At 47.3% G+C, this 20,464-nt stretch overlaps 1 protein-coding gene across 1 annotated transcript; it reads right to left on the bottom strand.

The window, feature by feature from the left end:
- Nucleotides 1-1,022: 1,022 nt before the first annotated feature.
- Glrx (glutaredoxin) lies at nucleotides 1,023-19,942 on the bottom strand. Its single transcript, XM_075976440.1, has 3 exons — nucleotides 19,665-19,942; nucleotides 7,071-7,198; nucleotides 1,023-1,864 (listed from the first exon to the last, which is right to left on the bottom strand). Exons 1-2 carry the CDS (start codon nucleotides 19,869-19,871, stop codon nucleotides 7,085-7,087), a joined length of 321 nt encoding a protein of 106 aa, XP_075832555.1. The 5' UTR covers nucleotides 19,872-19,942; the 3' UTR covers nucleotides 1,023-1,864; nucleotides 7,071-7,084.
- Nucleotides 19,943-20,464: the final 522 nt, after the last annotated feature.

A 20,464-nucleotide genomic window follows, 5' to 3' on the forward strand; every position in this document is an offset into this window, starting at 1 on the left:
GTGGATGAAAATTTAGTGTCTTGTGACCCTTTCAATATCTCTAAGGACACCTCTTTCCCAAAGATTTTAATTTCACAGATTTAATTTCCCCTGGCCAAGAAAATCATAGAAGAGAGTCCCCATACTAAAATCATGCTAACTAATGGGGACCCTTCCTACCCCTCAGACTTCTGATTCTTCTTGTGTGGTTTTTCCTCTCCTTATTTGTAGGCAGAGAAATTCACCTGGCCAGGGGGACAGCCCATTAGGTATGGGGTCGTACCTTCACACAGGAGCTGGGGACATGGACATGACCTCTGAAGCACTGTAAAACCTGTTGCTCACCTTATTCGCTTGCGTGAGGATGAGGGCCAAGGGTCCCTTGGTTTTGTGGAGGCTTCTGCTGCCACACACAAAGTGTGCCTCTTAAGAGTCCAGCAGAGTTCTTTGCTACAGTCTCCCCAGAAATTGATGGTGTCCAGCGTGGATCCTGACAACTAGCAATCATGGGTACAGGGAGAGTTGGGGCCCACAAGGGGAAAGAGGCAACAGCAGGCTACCAGGTATAAAATAGGAATAGAGCAATTACTGGGTCCTAAACACTATCCAGTTGGCTATAGGTGGCACTATATTTAAATATTTTTCACTTAAAAAAAAAAGATTAGATGGCTCCCTGGCTGAGAGAGCCTACTGCTGCTGCAGAGGGTCCAGTTTTAGCTCTCAGCATCCAGTCTGACAGCTAACAACTGCCTGTAACTCCAGCTGTGGGGAACCGGACACCTCTGGCCTCCAGCGGTACCTGCAGTCACACGCACGTAACCATATGCAGACACACATAACTACACACCATTAAATCTATTTTAGGAAGCGCCTGTGTGCCACACTGAGTGTGGAAGTGAAATGTTCAGAGCCAGTTCTCTCCTTCTACTGCATGGAGCCCAGGGCTAGGACTCAGCCTAGGAGCAGGTGTTGTGAGCCACTGCGTTGTCCCACCACCCCTAAAAGCTTGAGAACATAGAACGCAACTCAGGAGAAATCATTAGTCATTTCCAGGTACATCTTTATTAGGAATGGGCTCTTCTCACTGGAGACAGAGACAGCCTGCAGTTCCACAGCATTTAGATCATTGCAAGACATCAAGGTGTGGGGTGGGAGGAATTATTTAGGACAGTTTCGAAAGTGACTTCACAGACATTCTTTTTTTCTTTTTTACAGACATTCTTGGAAGCAATGTTTTGCCATTTGCATTTCATATTTAATTTTCCTGGTAGTCTAACTCAGATCAACAACCAGCTACTTGGGATTTTCTGGGCAATCATCTTTACAGACAGTGCTGACTGCAGCCTTTGCTCTGCAGTCTGGTAGTGTGGTCATAGCTTCTTCATCTGATTTCTCAAAGAGCATCCTTGGACAATGTGCACTACCTTCTGTGAGTTCTGGAAGAGGGCAAGATTGAGCACACCGACTCAGCAGTGACGGCTGAAGAAGGGGGTTGGGATGGGGAGGAGATGCATGTATGGGACCTGAAAACAAGTTCACAATAGTCATTGGTTTAATAAAGCCTTTATAAAGCCAAGTTTTACAGAATTATTTCAATGGACCAGTACTAGCAGAGAAGCAGGAACAGATTCACGGGAGATTTGTATAAACTTGGCTGAGAAGGCTTAGAGGTAGAGACATGGTGGCACATGAAGAATTCATGATTTAACTAGTGTGGTCTGCTAAATTTTTTGGCTGCAGGGTTAAAAGGAAATTGTAATCATTTTCAGCACGGAGAAAAAAAGAAAAGCTGTTTTTGTTCAAAATCCCAGTCACCAGGAAATACTGCCGTGTTTGTGGTGCAGGTCAGTTCTTGGCATTGGCACTGGCGCTGTCAGCACGGAGTCTGTGGCGGGAAAGAGACAAAGAACTAGATTCCACGTCATAAGTAACTCAGCCTCCCTTCCCACAGCACAACACTCTAGTCATCTTGACACACCTACTACAGGTGGCCTTGGGCAGGAGTTGCCAGGAAAACAGGAACAGCACAGGACAGGGGAAAGAACGATAGGCTACAGCCGTGAACACTGTCACCCACGCTAGCCCAGGGCTACAGCCGTGAACACTGTCACCCACGCTAGCACAGGACTACAGCCGTGAACACTATCACCCACGCTAGCCCAGGACTACAGCCGTGAACACTATCACCCACGCTAGCACAGGGCTACAGCCGTGAACACTGTCACCCACGCTAGCCCAGGGCTACAGCCGTGAACACTGTCACCCACGCTAGCCCAGGACTACAGCCGTGAACACTATCACCCACGCTAGCCCAGGACTACAGCCGTGAACACTATCACCCACGCTAGCACAGGGCTACAGCCGTGAACACTGTCACCCACGCTAGCCCAGGACTACAGCCGTGAACACTATCACCCACGCTAGCCCAGGACTACAGCCGTGAACACTATCACCCACGCTAGCACAGGGCTACAGCCGTGAACACTGTCACCCACGCTAGCACAGGACTACAGCCGTGAACACTATCACCCACGCTAGCCCAGGACTACAGCCGTGAACACTATCACCCACGCTAGCACAGGGCTACAGCCGTGAACACTGTCACCCACGCTAGCCCAGGACTACAGCCGTGAACACTATCACCCACGCTAGCACAGGACTACAGCCGTGAACACTATCACCCACGCTAGCACAGGGCTACAGCCGTGAACACTGTCACCCACGCTAGCCCAGGGCTACAGCCGTGAACACTGTCACCCACGCTAGCCCAGGGCTACAGCCGTGAACACTGTCACCCACGCTAGCCCAGGACTACAGCCGTGAACACTATCACCCACGCTAGCACAGGGCTACAGCCGTGAACACTGTCACCCACGCTAGCACAGGGCTACAGCCGTGAACACTGTCACCCACGCTAGCACAGGGCTACAGCCGTGAACACTGTCGCCCACGCTAGCCCAGGACTACAGCCGTGAACACTGTCACCCACGCTAGCCCAGGACTACAGCCGTGAACACTATCACCCACGCTAGCACAGGGCTACAGCCGTGAACACTGTTACCCACGCTAGCCCAGGACTACAGCCGTGAACACTGTCACCCACGCTAGCACAGGACTACAGCCGTGAACACTGTCGCCCACGCTAGCCCAGGACTACAGCCGTGAACACTATCACCCACGCTAGCACAGGGCTACAGCCGTGAACACTGTCGCCCACGCTAGCCCAGGACTACAGCCGTGAACACTGTCGCCCACGCTAGCCCAGGACTACAGCCGTGAACACTGTCACCCACGCTAGCCCAGGACTACAGCCGTGAACACTGTCACCCACGCTAGCACAGGGCTACAGCCGTGAACACTGTCACCCACGCTAGCCCAGGACTACAGCCGTGAACACTGTCACCCACGCTAGCACAGGGCTACAGCCGTGAACACTATCACCCACGCTAGCCCAGGACTACAGCCGTGAACACTGTCACCCACGCTAGCACAGACTACAGCCGTGAACACTGTCACCCACGCTAGCACAGACTACAGCCGTGAACACTGTCACCCACGCTAGCACAGGGCTACAGCCGTGAACACTGTCACCCACGCTAGCACAGACTACAGCCGTGAACACTATCACCCACGCTAGCACAGACTACAGCCGTGAACACTGTCACCCACGCTAGCACAGACTACAGCCGTGAACACTGTCACCCACGCTAGCACAGACTACAGCCGTGAACACTATCACCCACGCTAGCACAGACTACAGCCGTGAACACTGTCACCCACGCTAGCACAGGGCTACAGCCGTGAACACTATCACCCACGCTAGCCCAGGACTACAGCCGTGAACACTGTCACCCACGCTAGCACAGGACTACAGCCGTGAACACTATCACCCACGCTAGCACAGGGCTACAGCCGTGAAGACTGTCACCCACGCTAGCACAGGACTACAGCCGTGAACACTGTCACCCACGCTAGCACAGGGCTACAGCCGTGAACACTGTCACCCACGCTAGCACAGGACTACAGCCGTGAACACTATCACCCACGCTAGCACAGGACTACAGCCGTGAACACTATCACCCACGCTAGCACAGGGCTACAGCCGTGAACACTGTCACCCACGCTAGCCCAGGACTACAGCCGTGAACACTGTCACCCACGCTAGCACAGGACTACAGCCGTGAACACTGTCACCCACGCTAGCCCAGGACTACAGCCGTGAACACTGTCACCCACGCTAGCACAGGACTACAGCCGTGAACACTGTCACCCACGCTAGCACAGGACTACAGCCGTGAACACTGTCACCCACGCTAGCACAGGACTACAGCCGTGAACACTATCACCCACGCTAGCACAGGACTACAGCCGTGAACACTGTCACCCACGCTAGCACAGGACTACAGCCGTGAACACTGTCACCCACGCTAGCACAGGGCTACAGCCGTGAACACTGTCACCCACGCTAGCACAGGACTACAGCCGTGAAGACTGTCGCCCACGCTAGCACAGGACTACAGCCGTGAACACTGTCACCCACGCTAGCACAGGACTACAGCCGTGAACACTGTCACCCACGCTAGCCCAGGACTACAGCCGTGAACACTGTCACCCACGCTAGCCCAGGACTACAGCCGTGAACACTGTCACCCACGCTAGCACAGGGCTACAGCCGTGAACACTGTCACCCACGCTAGCCCAGGACTACAGCCGTGAACACTGTCACCCACGCTAGCACAGGACTACAGCCGTGAACACTGTTACCCACGCTAGCACAGGACTACAGCGTGAAGACTGTTACCCACGCTAGCCCAGGACTACAGCCGTGAACACTGTCACCCACGCTAGCCCAGGACTACAGCCATGAACACTGTCACCCATGCTAGCACAGGACTACAGCCGTGAAGACTGTCACCCACGCTAAGCACAGGGCTACAGCCGTGAACACTATCACCCACGCTAGCACAGGGCTACAGCCGTGAACACTATCACCCACGCTAGCCCAGGACTACAGCCGTGAACACTATCACCCACGCTAGCACAGGGCTACAGCCGTGAACACTGTCACCCACGCTAGCCCAGGGCTACAGCCGTGAACACTGTCACCCACGCTAGCACAGGGGGCTAGGGAAATGGCATTTTCTTTGTTTTGTTCTTAACCTCAGCCTGACCTGCTAAACGTGTTCTAGAATGGAAGTCAATGGGTGTCACTAAGTAGGTTTCAGTGATTTAGAACTCTGTGAGTGCAGAAAGTTACCCTGAACAGACAGTGCTCACCAGTTGTGATGCTGCAAACAGGGATCCAAAGACGTATATTGACATAGACTATTTGAGGCCTAGAGAGAGACCTCCTTCCTTCCATTCCTATCCTGAGTGACCACTGCAATCAACATATAGGACTTGTCGAAAGGATAAATTACTGATCTGTGAGTCATGCAGCCTCTCAAAGATCTTTTATGTTAAAGAATCATTACTTTACTTTCACTGGGCAGTGGTGGCACACACCTTTAATCCCAGCACTCAAGAGGCAGAGGCAGAGGCAGGCGGATCTCTGTGAGTTCGAGGCAAGCCTGGTCTACAGAGTGAGTTCTAGGACAGCCAGGGCTACACAGAAAAATCCTTTCTTAAAAAACAAAACAAAAAAACACACTAACAACCCACAACAATAACAAATCATTACTTTCTTCTTCCTTAAAAGGAACACTTGAGTCTCTCTGTGTATGTGTCCCTGGAAGCTTACTAACTCTAAATGCTGGAGGACACAGAGCTTACTCATTAGACCCAAGGCATCCTGGTATTACACACTATAGCATGAAGGTCCATTAAGGAAAAGCTGTTGCCTACTAACCAAAAGAGTGGAGTCTACCTCTTAGTGGAGACACACCATTGGCTTCTCCGTTAAGAGAATTGGGCCTGCCCACCCTTCAAGAAGGCAGGCCCACCTCAAGCTAAGGAAATAAAAAGAATAGTAATTCTTTTTTTCTTTTTTTTTTTTTTTTTTTTTTTTTTGCTTTGCTTTTTCGAGACAGGGTTTCTCTGTGGCTTTGGAGCCTGTCCTGGAACTAGCTCTGTAGACCAGGCTGGTCTCGAACTCACAGAGATCCACCTGCCTCTGCCTCCCGAGTGCTGGGATTAAAGTTATTCTTTTAAGATGTTGTTTTCCTTTCTTAGTTATCAGTCTCTTACAGACACGCAACCCCACAGTCTACCTGTTTTTCTGAATCACCCAGAAAGGCTTGGTTTTTCCATTATTCCGTCTCAGTTCTAAGCATGCTCTCCCTCACCCTGAGCCTCCCTTGCTCACTCTCCTTCCTGACCCCATGCTGGCTTAGCTCAAAGGATGTGGCTCTTTCTTCCCATCAGCACTTCCCCTTCTGGCAACTGCCAAGATTTACAACGTTCCCAGCCAAGTTTTTCTTCTGAAATTGTTCAGTATGGACAAGAACCCTAAAAGGAGACCCCAATTTTCTAATCAGTTGATCTCCCTGTAGTTTTCCACTTCAGGTGTCTGATTTGGCATTTGAGAAGTCAGCTAGATCTAGATCACATATAAACACTAGAAAAAAAAACAAAAAGACCTCATTTCATCTTATACTTAAGCACATCCCCTCATGGCCTCTGCGCTGCAACCCTGTCTACATCTCCTACTTCTTCCCCACTGTCCCGTTTAAATCTTACTTTCTACTATCCCTCGGGAATCCTTCATCTTTAGTTGGCTGAGTCCTTGTCAGGCAGTCCCTGTTGAGAAAGACCTGCTTCTGCCGTCCTTAGCTGCAAGCAACCCCCCTTGCCCCGCCCCGCTTCCATCTCATTATTCTGTGTGCTTCAGGAGTGAATAATTTAGTTGTTTGTGATCTATCTCTAGGGACTGGGAGTTCCAGGTTATCTTTTTGTGTGTTTATGTTTAGTACTGTGTCTAGCACAATACATTTGTTAAATAAAGGTTCACTGAAAGCATTTCTCTCTGGATGTAAGATTCATCAGTAAATGTTGTCTCAGTTCCTCAGATCACCCCCAGAATGTCTTCCTACAGCATAATAGGAAATGGCAGCAGAAAGCCATTGTCTTCCAGTGCCCTGGCCCAGGCTCACCTGCCTCCCTTCCATTACTGCAGAGCTCCGATCTGCTTCAGCCTGGCCATCAGCTCTCCATTCTGCTGCATGGCGATGAGATCACTGCATCCACCTATACAGTCTTTGCCTATGAAGACCCGAGGGACCTGCAGAAGCGAGCACATCGGGACAGTTAAGGATCCTGTGACTAGTGTGATCACCACCCCCACCCCATTGTCCACATGCTAAGCTTCACAAGTGGCTTTACAACCTTCCGAAGAGTCTTAAAAGACTCTTAAGAGTAGAAGTCATCATTAAAAAAACATTACTAGGGCTAGGTTGTAGTTCAGAGGCATGGAGAGTTGATATTTATTTATTTGTTTATTATGTATACAATATTCTGTCTGTGTGTATGTCTGCAGGCCAGAAGAGGGCACCAGACCTCATTCCAGATGGTTGTGAGCCACCATGTGGTTGCCGGGAATTGAACTCAGAACCTTTGGAAGAGCAGGCAATGCTCTTAACCACTGAGCCATCTCTCCAGCCCGGAGAGTTGAATGCTAAGCCACACGTGGGAAAAAGGTAAGAAAAGGTGTTTCAGGTTGGATGAGCTGGGCATTCACAGTTTTTTTTCACTTTACAGACACAGGTCAAGTGCAAATTCTTATTGATGCAGTAAGAGTACCAGGTTATGCTCTGGCTTCTCTGAAGTTGGAAAGACCCAAGACCTGAGACTGTCAGGAGCCAATTTCCTCCTAAAATCATTACAGGAACCATCACCCTGGGGAGTCTGCAGAGAACCCCACACCCCTAATTGTGTTAAGAATGGTTCTATTGACAGAGCCTACCCCACACCCAAATTGGCTGTTAATGAGAGCTATCTGTTAGCGGAACCCACCCCACATTCTAAATTATCTAGAGAACTAGGTGTGTCATCTCCTAGTTGTAACTTCCAGGCCTACTGTGACCTGACTGAAGATAACCTCCTGCCTACGTGATCAACGAGGACCATGTGACCAACGTGAACCACGCGGCAAGAGCCCAGAACCCTGTGCCCATCCCCCCAACTCCTTACCCTATAAAAGGTTGTATCTCGTCCCTAATAAACGGAGGCTCTGACAAACCTTGCATGGCCTTCTTCCTGTCTCCTAGCCCATATCTTCCAGGTAGTGCCTCTCCGTGACCCTGGAATAACTGAACTGCCAGGCGGGCTACTAACCCTAGACTAAGTGGCCCGCCAAGGCAATCGACAGTGGCGCCCGAACCAGTGACTCGGAGCACGGTCAACTATCGGACGACAACGCGCAGTCCCGGGGCAACAAGAAGAAAACAGAAGGTTCTGCGGCTGTAAAACTCGGACAGATCTGCAGGATAAGGTAGGCGCAGGCTCACCGTCGTCCAAAAAGATATGGGACTTTCAAGGGAAGAGAAATTCATACAAAAATTTAATCAATCACTCAGGGAGAGAGGAGTAAGAGTCAAAAACAGAGATTCATATGTTTGCTTTATGTGTTTGCTTGTGGACTCAAAAGGGAGTCCCTCGAGATGCGAGAAGTTAGGGTACAATCCACACAGCTATGCCTGCCAAGCAGGCTGGCTGCTAGGGCTATAGAGCCTATGTCTTTAACCCCCTGCCATATGGAGCAAAAGCTGACAGGCAGGTTTGTTATACAGGAATCTAGACTCAAAAAGTTGCAGCTTCATTTAGGACAGTAAATATGCTTCTTTTCCATTTTAAAAATCTTGCTTCTTGGTCAAAAATCTTTAGTTTGTAGGTATGGAAGTTTATATCTAAGGTAGATTAATTTCAGTACTGTGTTTCTATAGGAAAGTTTTAAAATCAAAGACTGTGATACATTCAGAGGATTTTTAGAATTGTTTAGGCTATCCTGAGTTTTTATTTCTTTCGTATAAGGTTGAGGATTGTTCTTTTGAGTTCTATATTGTTCTTTTGAGTTCTGTAAAAAGTTTTGCTATAATTTTAATGAACATTTACATTAAATCTGTGAGTTCTGTGAGGAATGTTGCTATAATTTTTAATGGACATTTACACTGAATCTGTAAACTGCTTTCAGTGAAATTGTCATTTTTGCTATGTTTCTTCTGCTTTCGCAAGAAAGTAGGGTTCTTTCAAGATTTAAAGTTCTTATCATACAAGTTTTTCCATTTGTACGGCCCGCTCTTGGGTAGGAGTTGTATTGTTTCAGCTTGAGGTACTTTCCTGCTGCTAGGTGTGGCTTCAAGGTGGAATGCTGAGACTCAGTCCTCTTAATTAAATTTATCAAGGGCCAGAGTTATGCTCTAACAAGTGATAATGGTTAAAAATTAAAAAAAAAAAAAATTCTGCCTTCATAGGCAGAGATGACAGGACCCAAAACGTCTGTCCTGCTTGCTTGGAATTACTCCAAGATATGTTGTGGTATTCATGGATATTTAAAAGGATGATGTCTCATTTATCCTAGGTGTAAAAGAGGTACATCTGGGTTATTTTCAGATTCTAGGCTATCATAAAATGGTTCTGCTCTGGGCATGGCTGAGCACGTGTCCTTGTGGTATGGTCAAACATCTTTGTATTTAGGCCCAAAAGGGGTATTGCTAAGTTTTGAGGTAGATATTTGCCTAATTTTAAAAAATAGACAGAATGAGGGTCCCTCAATGCTGGGGAGACTCTCACTTGGGTCTCTGGATGGCAAGGGCCCGGAGACCATCCTTGCTGAGGTCGCGCACGTGGCCTTGGTTGGTGGGGGAGGAGTTCGACCCCCAATGACCAGGAGAAAGAATTTTTTGAGGAAAGGGGCCACACCCCAGTGGTCCAGGAGGTTCATAAATTTCAAAAATCCTGTGGCGGTTGCAGGAGGACAGCTCTCCTGCCTCGGGACCACTCCCAAAGTTGTAATCCCCTAGTTCCTAAAACTACTGTGATAATTGCAGCTGGAAAACCTGTTTTTCCAGGTCAAGGTTTTGTCTTCAGCTGGTTCCTAGGGCAATGTCGGCTGAAGCAGCTAGCCCTGGATTTTTGATTCTTCTCTTCCTGCTGGGAGAGTCAGGTTCATCCAGGTTTTTCAATACTTGTGTGATCCAAAGGTGACTGTCAGTTTACACTTCCAGCAATAAAAGTTTTTTTCTTTACCCACATTTTCTTAAGCATAAATTGTTAACAATAATTTTTAATCTTGGTCATTTCTACAAGGATAAGATAAAATCTCGGAGTTTTGGTTTACATTTCTCTGAGTTCTAAAGGTTGTTATGTTTGAGCATTTTTTAAGTGTCTCTCAGTCATTTTTAAGTTCGTCTGAGAGTTTTCAGTTTAGGTCTATAACAAATATTTTTTTGGATTAAAATTTTTAATAACTAATTTCCTGAGTTCTTCATATATTTTTGGAATGGATTTATGATAAGTAAAGATCTTTTCCCACTATATAGTCTTGTTATACAAAAGTTTCTCAGTTCAGGAGATTTATGGTTTCTCCAAATGTTTATGCCACTGAGGCTATGTTTGAGATGTGGCAAAGTGTGCTTCAAAAAATTTTTCTCTGTGAGGTTTAACATAATTTTTATATGCTGAGGCCTTTGGCTCATTTAAACTTAAGTTTTGTACGTGGAGATGGATGTAGATTTATTTTCATTCTTCTACATGTTGGTGTCTAATGAGGCCAGCATTATTAGTTAAAAAATGCTTCATTTTTTCATTTTCCTATCTGCAAGGCAGACTTAAAACTTGAGGAGGATATCTTATAAACTTTTAATTAGATATACAATGGTTAAAGCCCTAGTTATAATATTCTTATGGAAGACCTTGAGCCGCTAGGTAAAATTCTTACAAAAAACAGTTTCCAATAAAAAGCTTAAACAAGCTGCCTAACACGTATTCAAGCAGGTAAAAAATATAAATCAACAGGTAAAGTATACAATAATCAACAAATACAGTATATTAATTATAATTCAGCTATGACAAGTGTATATATTAAATGTAAAATTTATTCTACAAGAGTTTTATAAAAAATGCTGTTTATGGCTAAACCTTCTCAGTTTTGCCAGTTAAGATATTAAACTCTTAATTTAAAACAGTGGCCTGTCTCATACAAAAGGGCAGGATAAAAGCTGGAAAATGGCTTTACAAAATATTGACTATGATCAATGTTTCTTATACTAAACAATAGATTCATTGATAATTTTAAGATTGATTCCTGGACAATTATGTTTGCTCAATTCAAAGGCAAAAACAATAATCTTTTCCAAGATCATTGCTACAATTCACACAACTGTATTTTGCTAATGTTATAGCAAAAAAAAATCCCTTAAAGGATTTTATGCTAAATTTTACAAATGGCTTTTCCAATGGAAGAGCTACATATATGGCTAATAAAAAAAAAAATTGTGGAGCGTAACAAGGCTCCTTCAAAGCAACTCAGAAAAAGTTGCAAACAGATCCTGATGCAAACGGATCTGGCGCAATAACACCAAGCTAACCTTTGCTAAGGCAAGGTGGAAAGGCCCTTGCAATGCATTATGAAAAAACCCGACCTATTTATATTTGGGGTCGAGGATATGTTTATGCTTTTTTCACAGAAAGAAAATAAAAGCTGGATCTGATGCTGTCGAGGCTGCGGACATCCCACAGAGGAGTTCCAGAGGAGACTGGGGAGAGGTCCTTGGTCCGGCCTTTCCTGCCCCCAAGGAGAGGAGTGCCTGATAACAGAACCTACTACACCACTCTGCAGGGTGTCAATTCTGCCCCTAGAGAGTCCAGGGAGACCCGCCTGAGATAAGTGCCAGGATGTGCTTCAGATAGCTGAATCCAGCTCACCTCACTCAGGAATCCCACCTGCCCTAAAGCACTAATGCTGAGCTCCTTCTGCAGTTTGATTTCTGGTTTGCTTTGAAACTAAGATGCAGACTAAACATCAGACAGTTTTAATCTTTGGGACACAAAACTCATTTTAATTAAAATATTAATGCTTCTTCACTTAAGAAGGGGAAAGATTAGGGTTCCTGTCACTGTTGCTCAGAGACTGGAACTGGTGGTATTTGATGACAACAATGTATGTCATTGTGCTCTTACTGCAATTGATCTAATGATACTTATAACTGCTTATAGATGTTGGGAAAAGTCTGACACACGCTGTAAAATGTTTGGGTTTAATGCATATGTTAAAAAATTTAGATTTTGATCCCTTTTACACTGCCCTAATTGTTGGCAGGCAGCACTCATAATCTTATTGTGGAGTAGGCATTTAGGAAGGAGGATACCTAAGGCCAGATAAAAAGGTGAATACTGGGTTTGGAAAATGCCCTTTCTTCTTGTCTGGAAGATGGAGTTATTGGTGCCCAAAATTATATCATTATATTTTGTTTGAGGAGCTACTCACAGTCTTTTCATTAGTGATAGACACAGGGGCCCAATGACGGGAGTTAGTGTGGACCCTCGCCTGAACAGCACACCATACAGAGGCTGTACTGGCCGGCTCAACATGGCATGGTGCCAGGCACGAGGAGTGCCCTCCACATGGCCTAAGACAGGGTGACCTGTGATCTGTTTACTTTAAATCTCGCTAGATACCTTTCATTTGAGGAGCTCCAAGGATGGGTGACTTGTGGCAGGAAATCCCCCAACCTAAGACAGGATACTGGGAATCCTAGGACGGGTAAGGGGGATAAAGACCTGGTCCCCACTAGACCTAAGAATCATAAGGCACCCCTCTGTTCCCAGGAGAGGTAAATTGCTTCACCATTCGAGAGGAGGGGGTCTCCTTGTCCCAGTCACTTCTCTTTTAGATCTGACACCTTGGTTGGACTCTGACCTGATGCCCTTCACTTAATAGCTGCCTGTCTTTATAAAAGAAAGGGGGATCTGTCAGGAGCCAATTTCCTCCTAAAATCATTACAGGAACCATCACCCTGGGGAGTCTGCAGAGAACCCCACACCCCTAATTGTGTTAAGAATGGTTCTATTGACAGAGCCTACCCCACACCCAAATTGGCTGTTAATGAGAGCTATCTGTTAGCGGAACCCACCCCCCATTCCAAACTATCTAGAGAACTAGGTGTGTCATCTCCTAGTTGTAACTTCCAGGCCTACTGTGACCTGACTGAAGATAACCTCCTGCCTACGTGATCAACGAGGACCATGTGACCAACGTGAACCACGCGGCAAGAGCCCAGAACCCTGTGCCCATCCCCCCAACTCCTTACCCTATAAAAGGTTGTATCTCGTCCCTAATAAACGGAGGCTCTGACAAACCTTGCATGGCCTTCTTCCTGTCTCCTAGCCCATATCTTCCAGGTAGTGCCTCTCCGTGACCCTGGAATAACTGAACTGCCAGGCGGGCTACTAACCCTAGACTAAGTGGCCCGCCAAGGCAATCGACATGAGACCATCTACTAAACCCCAGCAATCAGGGCATTCTTCTTCCTCAGTGCAGCTAGAAGGTAGATCCATGCTTATTAAGTAATGCACCCCCCTGTTATTTAAACACAAGTGAGCTGTCCTCAACTAGAAGACAGTATTGTGCTGCTTTTGAGTCTCCTTTACTCCTTTGCCATGGGCAAACTATCTGAACGCTATAGCTCCGGGTCCTAAGGCACTGATTTGTTGTGTCTTGCTGGCTAGCTAATGTGACCAATGTACTTGTAGAATCAATTCCTCTCAAGTCATTCCCACTTCACAGGACCCTGTCAAGACAGCCATCAGATAGGTGAAGGGACTCCCTAGGAGAGAGGACCTGTCCCCACCGTAATCTCCAAGCCTCACATGAAGGCTGACTGACAAGGAAGAAAGGACTCTGCTTAGGTACCAGTGATCAGGAAAAAACAGGCCCTTGAACAAAAGGATCATATCTGATGGGGGGAGGGGAACACAGGATCATACCTGATGGGGTGGGGGTGGGAGGACAACAGAGTGAGAATGGTTTTCCAAGCATCCTATTTTCCTTAGAAAGTATAGAATGTCAAAGTGAGCTGTTCGGAATGCGAGAAGAATGCACAGAGAGGCTGAACTACTGTGGATAAACTCTAGTCATGTGTTTTGTCTTGATTGTTTGTGTCATAGAAAAGGGGACCCAGGGAGAACCAGGATTTAAAAATTAGGAAGCCAATAACTAAACCAAAATCCTATGCCACATTCAAATTATGTGAGCTCTGTCCTTTGCCTGACAATCAGAAAATCCACAGAACCCTCTCTGGCAAATGGCCTGGCTGCTAGGGGAGGCAGGGGGCTCTGTGGGAGACTCTGGGAAGGAAGTGACACAATATTCCTTCCCCTAACCAAGGAGAAAAGTGCAGAAAGATGAAGAAAGAACCCTAAAATTGCATGGAATGCTGGTTATTGCTTCAGAGCAAAGGAGGCCCCCTAGTCTAAGGACTTTTCCTTCCCTATCTTCACCATGGGGGTGCTTGGTCATACCAATAACAGCAGAACCCCAGTGGTTCTGTTGAGTATGATGACTTGTCAGATAAAATTCACCCAAGCTTTAAACAAGGAAACTGTGTATTTACTCTTGAATGTCTGTATTTTCCAAAAGAGTCAAGCGATTTTCTATATTCCTACAGCTTTGTATATCTCCATTGTTCTTCCTATGTGTGTAGAAGCCAAAGGCTGACACTGGGTGTCTTCCTGGGTCACTCTGTTTTTAAAAACTGAGACAGATCTCCTGCGCCTGTGTCCCCTGTGCTGGGGGTACAAACTGGTTTTTCCTATGCGGTTCTGGGGTTTACTCTAAACTGTGCCCCCCATGCCTGTGTGGTAAATGTTACGCTGGAGGTCTGAGCTCATTCCAGTAGTAAGACTGCCTCGAAAACAAACATCACTCCCCGGGGGCTGGTTCTCTCCTTGACTGAGACTCAGAATCCTGGAAGGTCTGGTTAAATGAGAGGCAGATTCCTTCTTTCAACCCCCAATTTTGAGATTCAGACAAAATGAGCTAAGCTCCAGGAGTCTGAATTTCTAAACATTTCCCAGGTCCCAGTCACCTTTAAATCCCTGGTCTACACAGAACACCCCAGTTTCTCCCAGGGTTACTGAGCCCCCCACCCCCACCACACCCTCCCCTGTCCACTTCCCAGCCTGAGACAGGCCCTGAAACGGTCTGGCTGTTCCCTAGGATAGGTTCTGTACACTCTGGCAAGAAGCCAGAAGGAACATTGCCTTCCACCCTGGCCCCACCCCCACAGTCGGGTGAGGAGGAGGAAGAAAAACATTTGTCACTCAAACCTCTGGCCCACCCCTCTCCTAGGAGGAAGTTGACTCAGCTGCTGCTAGAGGAGGAAGAACCTTCACCCTAAAACCAAGCTCTGGGTTTTCCTGGAGTGTGTCTCCCCAGCATTCTCCGCAACTCAAGGGTTCACTTCCTGTGTATACAGAGCCCAAAAGCTGACAGTGAGTGTCTTCCTTGATTAGTCTACCTTTTCTTTTTTTTATTAAAATGAGGAAGGGTCCTTGCTCCCAATGCTGGGTTTACAAGCAGGCTGCCATTCATGTGTGCTTGTGAGGTAAATGCTTTATCCACGCAGCCATCTTCCCAGCACCCACTTCTCCACTTCTGACCATTGTTGGCCCGGTTTCCTACTGTGAGCCCCTTCTTCTGACTGCCATTCCCACCTGAATTCTGTGTGGTCTCAGACTGTCTCTGAGAGTTTCAGCCCAGACCCTGTCCCTCCGGCAGTCTCTTGTTTCTGTAAAAGTAACTGCTTGTGCAGAGGCTGATGGACTGATTAGAGCTTCCCTGACGGTGAAGCCTGTGGACTGTGGGTGTTTCAGGGCCTACTTTGCAATCTTGAATTACCTTTAGCCTACCTTGCTGTCTTAACTGGGGTTTTTTTATTGCTGTGAAGAGATACTATGACCATGCCAACTATTCTAAGGAAAAGATTTAACTGGAGTGGCTGGCTCAGAGGTTCAGTTGCTGTCATCATGGTGGGGAACTGCTACATCTCGCAGGCAACAGGAAGTGGACACTTGAGTGAAACTTGAGAAGAGACCTCACAGCCCACCCCCACATTGACACACTTCCTCTAACAAGGCCACACTACTCCGGCAAAGCTGCACCTCCTGAAAAGGAGCGGCATTTTCTTTCTAACTACACCTCAATGTCACACCCAATGAACATATATATGAACGTCTTTGGAATGTAGTAACTTAACGAAACCATTCTGCTACTTGTCAGAGGGTAAGAATGCTATCTCACAGCATCCAAGGCCTCTCTGCACGACTTTATAACTCACTTCTTTGATATTCCTCCTAAGGTTTTTAAAAATTGCCTTATTTGGCTCTTTTTATCTGCTTCTGCGTTGGAACGTGGAGGTAACCCAGCTCCATCCTCTCAGGCCACACTCATTCACTTGCCAACTCCTTTGAGGGGAAAGCAGTTTCTGCACTGATGACCTTAGTGACCAGAATGGCCCTTCCAGGAGCCACATTCCAGCAGCAGCCTGCGCCGGTGCAGGGCAGCCCACGCTGGTGTTTGGGAGATTAGAGGCCTTCTCCGGGCCTCAGATCAAGCCCTTCTTATTCTAACCCTTAGTGTCCCTGTCATGCCCTCCCCTTAGTTGCATGGGACATCAGTCACTCGAGCACACTAAAGGCAGGTGTGCTAGACCTTACCTTTGTCTTTCTCCATCTTAGTGAGGCCCTTATGGTTCCGTTTGAACCAGCAGCCTGCCGCATACACCCTGTCTCCCCTTTCCTAATTTTCTTGGTAAGCATATCATTGCCACCTCCCAAATACACAATTCATTGTATTGTTTGTCTCCCACACAAAAGTGCACATTTCACAAAGTAGGAGTTTTTTCATGGCTGTATTTCCACTGTGCAGAAATGTCTGACACATAGATGCTGAAAAATATGTTTTCTACCCAGAAAAATCATCCTATGACCATGAAGAAAAACTAAGCCTCCTCACACAAAAATGAAGGCAATTTGCAGAAAGTTCCATCAAAGGCTCAAGGAAAAAGGTGGAGCTCTGGAGAAGTAGCAGACAAAAGCACCAGGGTAGGAGCTGTAGAAAGCCAGTCTTGCCAAAGACTGTTTCTGTGGTCAAGCCCCACTGAACTCCTACTGTGTACCACTCCCCATAGGTCACGGAGCATGACTGAATAGCCAACCACACTCAAGTTCTCACTGCCCTAGAAGGTAAACACACCCCAACAGGATCTGGAAGTAGTGAGTTAGAAGCTTTTGTGCTTCCCTCAAAAGGATGTATTTGGATTTGTACTAAAAACCTATTTGGGGGGAGGATATATACAGAATCATGAATATGGCTCAATGGTCAGCATGAGGGCCCTGAGTTCAAATCCTGAGAAGCCATGGAAAAACATGGCATAACAGTGCACAATACTGGGAGTTGGGTGCAGAGATAAGTGGATCCCACGGGCTCACAGGCTTGGCAGCCTAACCAAAATGGCAAAGGTGCTGGTTCAGTGAAAGACCCTGCCTCAAAAAAAACTAATGTGGAGTGTGATTGAAAAACACATCCTGAGGTCAACTTCTAGTCGCCAACACACTCACATATACACACGTGAATTTACCACACGCATGTGTATGCACACACGCACACCCCTTTTTGAAATTTTAAACTTAAAAAGCTACTACAAAAGTGTTGCTTTGCAAATCAGTGCAAACATCTGTTAAGATGGAAGGTGAAGATTGTTTTCCTCCAGAACAGTTGCTGCTCTGCGCAGGCAGCGTCCTCGCTAATCCTGCTGTAGCTGGAACCACCTGCAGATCTTTCCCACTGTCACTGACGGCCGGCTCCCACCTCTCCTCTTGGGAGGCCAAATAGGAGTGTGGTGTGAGTGTGGGATTGTCTGGAAAGTTCCCAGGTGACTCCATTGGCCAGCGAGGTTCCTGCATGGGCCTATAGGAGTGTTCCCACTTCTCTGTTCTTTCCACTATTTGTGTCTCTGCTCCAAGACTTCATCCTATAGCTGTAAAATAGCGTACTCTTTGTCTGCACCAGAATACAGATTTTTTGAATGAGACAATTTCCAAGGCTTTATAGCTAGGTCACAGAGAAAACCCTCTAAGTCACACTAAATCTCAAATAGAAAATAGTGTTTCTGCCAACACTGCCCTACAATGTGCCTCTGGAAGGGATGTAAGTGAATTGGTGTGATGGCCATCAGGGGAGACTCTGTCTTTCCCTTTGACCATCTAAACACTGGGCCTCAAAACTAGTTTCCCCGGAAAACCTGGGCTGCGAAAGGCTGAAGTTCTGATGCCAGCCAGTGCAGGAAGAGATTTCACAGTTCTGAGGTCCTTACGAGACCAACTGTACCTGAGATAACCAATGAGTCAACGGTGGGTGGGGACCTCCCCTTGATCTGGCCTGTACACCTCCCACCTGCTATGAACCTACGTCTTAGGATGGGGAGACGGCTCAGATGGTGAGGTGCTTGCCCATGAGAGCGAGGACCTTAGTTTTATCTCCCACAGTCTACAGAAAAATCTGCGTGCAAGTCACAATATTGGGGAGACTGAGATAGGAGGACCCTCAGGGCTTTCTGGCTACCAGCCCAGTCTATGAACTCCAAATTCAGTGAAGGACCCTGTCTCAAAAAATGGTTATTGAGAGTGACTGAAAAGTCACCCAAAGTTAACTTCTGGCCCGTCTCACAAATGTGGGCAGACATACAAGCCATACACACACGCGCACACACGCACGCACGCACACACATATCCTGAACTTTATGGACTTGGGAAGCACTGGATGACATCTTTAGGTGTTCATCTTCCCAGTGAAACCTCCCTGAATAAGTTTCTTTTCTCTGCTTTTCACTGTCACGTGTCCCTTTAATTGGTATTGGAGGCAGGTGGCCAAGGTTCTTGGCTTGTTGGGGCTGCCAGATCCTAGGCTTTGTCCCCCAACACTCCAGTAACAGTGAGACAAGCTCACTGTGCCAGCACCAGAGGCTGCTAGACTGGGCATCCCAGCAGCAGCCCGGACACAAAGCAAGCCTTTTCGGAGGGAAGAGGAGGTTCTTAGGGAGCCACACAGTGTATTTGCACAACAGGATTCTGAAGTGCTACTCCAGCTGTGTGGCCGGGCCCCCTAGGAAGGCAAGAAACTCGCAGACTATTCCAAAAGCTACTGTGGTAACCGGGCCTGAGTAACAGCAGGCCTGAAATAGCCTCTAATTAAGGCAGCACAAGGGGCAAACGGTGGAGCAGTGGGTGGAGCTAGATAAGGAGCAAACCAGGTGATAATGCCTAGAGAAAAGAAAATGAAGGCTCACAAACCGTACCGAGGGGAGTGCAAACGGCGAAGAAGTGTGTTTGCTGCCGCGTTCCTCAACAGAAAGCTGAAGGTCACACCCAGCCTCTCAGCTGCCCCCTGCCTTGTCAGATGAACACTGTCAGCTCAAAATAGTGCTTAAAACAAAGCCTTCAGATGCACAGCCGACTGCCTCCAGCTGGCTGCCAAGCCCACTGAGCAGGCACCACACATCCCTGTCAAGACAGTCCCTCTGCTGCTGTCTGACCAGTGTCTGTCCTCAGGTTCCTCCCCCACCCTGCATAGCTCTCTAGATGCTGGGAAGGACAGCGTCCTGGTAGTGGCGACCTAGAAAAGGCACGGACGTCTGCACTCTGAAAGGAACCAGCAACCCTTGAGCCGTTTCTTAGCATTTGAACACACTCACTGTTCTCGCTCCAGTGAGCTGCTGTAAATAATCTTGAATCTCATTGGTGTTGTTGGTGGCTGTGATATCCACAAATTCCAGGAGCCCTTGTTTGAAAGGCAGTTGCCTGAGGATTTCCTGCGTCTTCTGGCAGTAGGGGCAGGTGGGCTTGATGAACACGACCACCTTGCCAGGCTGGATCTTGCCATTAACAAATTCCTGAGCCATGCCGGCAGGCTGCAGCTTCCTCAGGAGGACCGCTCAGTAGAAGGTCCTGGTCGGGTGTAAAACGTGGCTTAGCCACAGCTTTCATTTAAAAAGGAACCTCCTTGGAGGAGGAGTTAGCGAGCAGGATGATTCAGTTTTAAAGGGCCAGCCTCGAGTTAGCAGGCCTAGGAATGCACACTCGATGTTTAATCCATAAAAGCGTAGGCCAGGCTGTCTTTGTGCTCTCCGCCTTTGGAAATGCCTGTCCAATAGCAGGGAATGAACCTAAGTCACCCTCGAGGGTAGCAGAGACTGCACTGACCAGCTTCTGGGAGGAGGCCGGGACCTCTTAGAGCAAATTCTTTTTTTTTCCCTCTTTTTAAAGACATGATTGTTTTTAAAAACATAAACACAACCACTCAGGAATGGTTGGCACTTCATAGGAAGTGGGGTGGAAAGGTGACTGGGCCCCTGGAGGTTGCTTTGTTTAGCCTAGAAGGTGAGTGTTGTGTGGTTAGTGGAACTGGATCTTGACATGTAAAAACACGGCAGCAAAGCTACCTGGACTTCTGAGTCTGCCAAGTGTGTGCACAGTACTGAGGCCATACCGAACT

The sequence above is a fragment of the Microtus pennsylvanicus genome, chromosome 6, assembly GCF_037038515.1.
Source record: "Microtus pennsylvanicus isolate mMicPen1 chromosome 6, mMicPen1.hap1, whole genome shotgun sequence".
In the NCBI taxonomy this organism is placed as follows: Eukaryota; Metazoa; Chordata; class Mammalia; order Rodentia; family Cricetidae; genus Microtus; species Microtus pennsylvanicus.

Excerpts from the sequence above, each read along its gene's own strand:
- Glrx (XM_075976440.1), bottom strand. The coding sequence starts at position 19,871 with ATGGCTCAGGAATTTGTTAATGGCAAGATCCAGCCTGGCAAGGTGGTC. Across the intron at positions 7,199-19,664 it reads AGCTCACTGGAGCGAGAACA|GTCCCTCGGGTCTTCATAGG; the intron begins GTGAGTGTGTTC and ends TCGCTTCTGCAG.